General features: G+C 36.0%; 1 protein-coding gene across 1 annotated transcript; it reads right to left on the bottom strand.

The window, feature by feature from the left end:
- Nucleotides 1-286: 286 nt before the first annotated feature.
- Nucleotides 287-2,134, bottom strand: LOC146948978 (uncharacterized). Its single transcript, XM_085748459.1, has 2 exons — nt 1,064-2,134; nt 287-319 (listed from the first exon to the last, which is right to left on the bottom strand). The coding sequence occupies exons 1-2, from the start codon at nt 2,132-2,134 to the stop codon at nt 287-289; spliced, it is 1,104 nt and encodes a 367-aa protein (XP_085604585.1).
- Between the last annotated feature and the right edge of the window lie 969 nt (nt 2,135-3,103).

The following is a 3,103-nucleotide window of genomic DNA, read 5'->3' as shown; positions in this document are numbered from 1 at the left end:
ACAGTTTGTTAGAGGAGGTTTGTCTTATTTCACATATGTTAGGTTTAAAGATCACTTCAAATCCACTATCACACAATTGACTTATGCTAAGTAGATTGTGTTTTAAACCTTCTACATACTGAACATTTTCTATCTTAGCAGAGTTAGGTTTACCTATAGTACCTTTACCTCTGATCTTACCTTTGTCATTGTTTCCAAATGTCACCAGTCCTCCATCCTTCTTTTCAAAGGTCAGAAAACAGTTCCTGTCACCTGTCATGTGCCTAGAACAACCACTATCCAAGTATCATGGCTTTGTTCTAGCACCCTGAGGCAGGACCTACATTTGACAAGATAAAAATTTTAGGTACCCATGTAATGTTGGGTCCTTGAGGGTTAGTTCTTCTAAGAGATCCTTCCTTATTGTAACATTCTGTCTTGTGTGATCAGATTTGTTACAGTAGGAGCATGACTTCTTAGCTTTCTCAGCCTTTTGTGAACTTTCTGATCTATTGAGATGAGAACGTTCTGAACTAAGATTAATTTTATTTTCTTTGATAAGTTTTTTCTTGACATGGCATATTTTTTCATCATGTCCATACCTATCACAAAAATAACATTTAGTTCTTGGTTTAGTTTTAGGTACAAAACTTTCAATGATTTTGTGTGGATCCTTAAAGCCTAAGCCAGATTTTTTTGCACTTTCATTTTGAGATCCTAAGATATTTTGAAATGTTTCTGTAGATTTTATAAAACCTGTAAGATCATTTTTCAAAGTTTCAACTTCCTTTTTCAAAAGTGTGTTTTCCTTTTTCATCTCAGAAGGTATAGAAATAATGCCTTTTTGTTTCTTGTTTAACTCTTTTTGTTTTTCTGTCATTTCAAAATGGGAATCTTGCAAAATCTGTATGGTTTTTCTAGATTCATCATATTTGTTTTGAAGTGTTTCTTTTTCTGCTTTTATTTTAGAAAGTTCCTTGATTAAAGAATGACATCTATTAGTTAAGAAGTTTGAGTCATATAAGAGACTATCTATTTTACTTTCAAGATCTTTATAAAAAGAATCAGTTTTATAGACAATTACCTCTTCTTCATCATCTGACTGAGCCATCAATCCCATGTTGGCTTCTTCATCTTCTTGAGGTTCTGACTCTTCTAAGTCATCCCAAGTGATCATTGCCTTCTTCTTGAAGGGAGGTTTCCTTTGCACCTTCTTGATGTCAGGGCATTCACTCTTGTAGTGTCCAGTTTTGTTGCAGCCATAACAAGTGACTTGGCTTTTGTCAGCTTCAGTTCTGGTGCTATTGTTGGTGTTTGGAAACTTCTTTCTGATCTGATTTCTTCTCAACATCATTCTTTGAATTCTTTTGGAGATTAGTGCAAGTTCATCTTCAGCTTCTTCTTCATGAACTTCATCTAATTCTTGTGGTTCTTGTACCTCATCATCAGCAACTGATGGGGTTTGCTGAGATGCTTTTAAAGCAAGTGTTTTAACCTTCTTCACTGGTTTGTCTCCTTGAAGTACCACTTCATGAGCTCTCAGTGATCCAATGAGATCTTCCAGGTTCATAGATTTCAAATCTTTGGCCTGAGTGATTGCAGTGACCATAGGTCTCCACACACTTGGAAGACATCTTAATATTTTTCTGATTCTATCATGAGTAAAATATGCCTTTCCAAGAGATCTCATTTCATTTACTATTGTAGTAAATCTAGCATACATCTCATCAATGGTTTCATTTTCACTCATTTCAAAGACTTCAAACTTTCTGACACCTATGTCAATTCTAGTTTCTTTGACATGAGATGTACCCTCATGATGTATTTTCAGAGTATCCCATACCTCTTTAGCATTCTTACATTCATCAACTCTTTCACTTTCTTCCATGGTTAGTGCACATGATAAAAAGAGTCTAGCTTTAGAGTTTAACAATACCTGAGCCTTTTCATCTGTTGACCATGAACTCTTTTCTTTGACAGCTCCTTCTTTGGTTGTTGGGACAAAATCTCCATCTGTGATGACTTGCCACATATCATTGTCTTGAGATCTGAGGAAGAGTTCCATTTTGCCTTTCCAGAAGTAATAGTTTGAGCCATCAAAAAGTGGTGGTCTGTTTGATGATCCTCCTTCAGCTATGTACTTGACTTTAGACATGCCTCCTGAATCTTTTCTCTAACACTTGTTAAAGTGTTCAAACCCTTAGAACCGGGCTCTGATACCAATTGAAGTAGATAAAATAGTCACAAGAAAGGGGGGGTTTGAATTGTGACCCTTTAAAAATTATCCTGAAACTTAAAGGTTATTCTCAAGTAGTTTACTTGGAATGGTTAAGTTAACTTTCTGAACTCAGAACGTTCTGAAGTTCATACACAAAAACTGATTAATAAAGTAAATGTGTTGGTGTGTGTTGTGTATACTGAAATTAAATAGTATAAGGAAGAAAGAAAGAACACACAGAGATTTATAGAGGTTCACCCAATGTGGGCTAGTCCTCTCCTCACAATCTTGTGAGAGTTTCCACTATGATGCTTGAGATAACCTCTCAAGTCCTGCACCTTACAATCTTTGTTCACCTGAACAATTACAATCCTGTATTCTCTAAGCCTCAGCAGGCTTGCACCTTCTTGCTAAGTTACCCACTTAGACTTTTACAACCTTTGCTCAAACTAACACTTTAGTACCCCTAAAGCTAGATGAGACTTAGTTACAATTTGTATGGAAGTTGAATGTTTGTGAATCAAACAGAGGAGGAAGAAGAGAGAGGAGTTATCTTAGAGATAACAAAGAGTATTGATTTGCACTAAGTAATGAAAGCCTTAGAGATTGATCAATTTCAGTTTGCAAGAGCTTCAAACAAAATCAAAGTTGTTTTCTTGTATGCTTTGCAATGGTACAAGTAATGCTGAGCCTTTGAACTGTATTTATAGAGTCCTTGGGCTCAAATAGCCGTTGTGAGGTGTCCAATGGTGTTATGCCATGTGTCCTGGGTCCCACAAGCTTTTACTTGAAATTCTGGGCAAACATTCTGATCTCTGATGAACTTCAGAATGTTGTTGCGTTCATGATGATCTTCATCTGGGTTCATCATGTTCTTCATCTGGGTTCATCATATATGAATGAACA

The sequence above is a fragment of the Medicago sativa genome, chromosome 2, assembly GCF_051527215.1.
Source record: "Medicago sativa cultivar Bolivia chromosome 2, Bolivia_mono, whole genome shotgun sequence".
In the NCBI taxonomy this organism is placed as follows: domain Eukaryota; kingdom Viridiplantae; phylum Streptophyta; class Magnoliopsida; order Fabales; family Fabaceae; genus Medicago; species Medicago sativa.
Note: the sequence above shows the minus strand (reverse complement) of the source record. Positions and strands in the feature narration are given on the sequence as shown.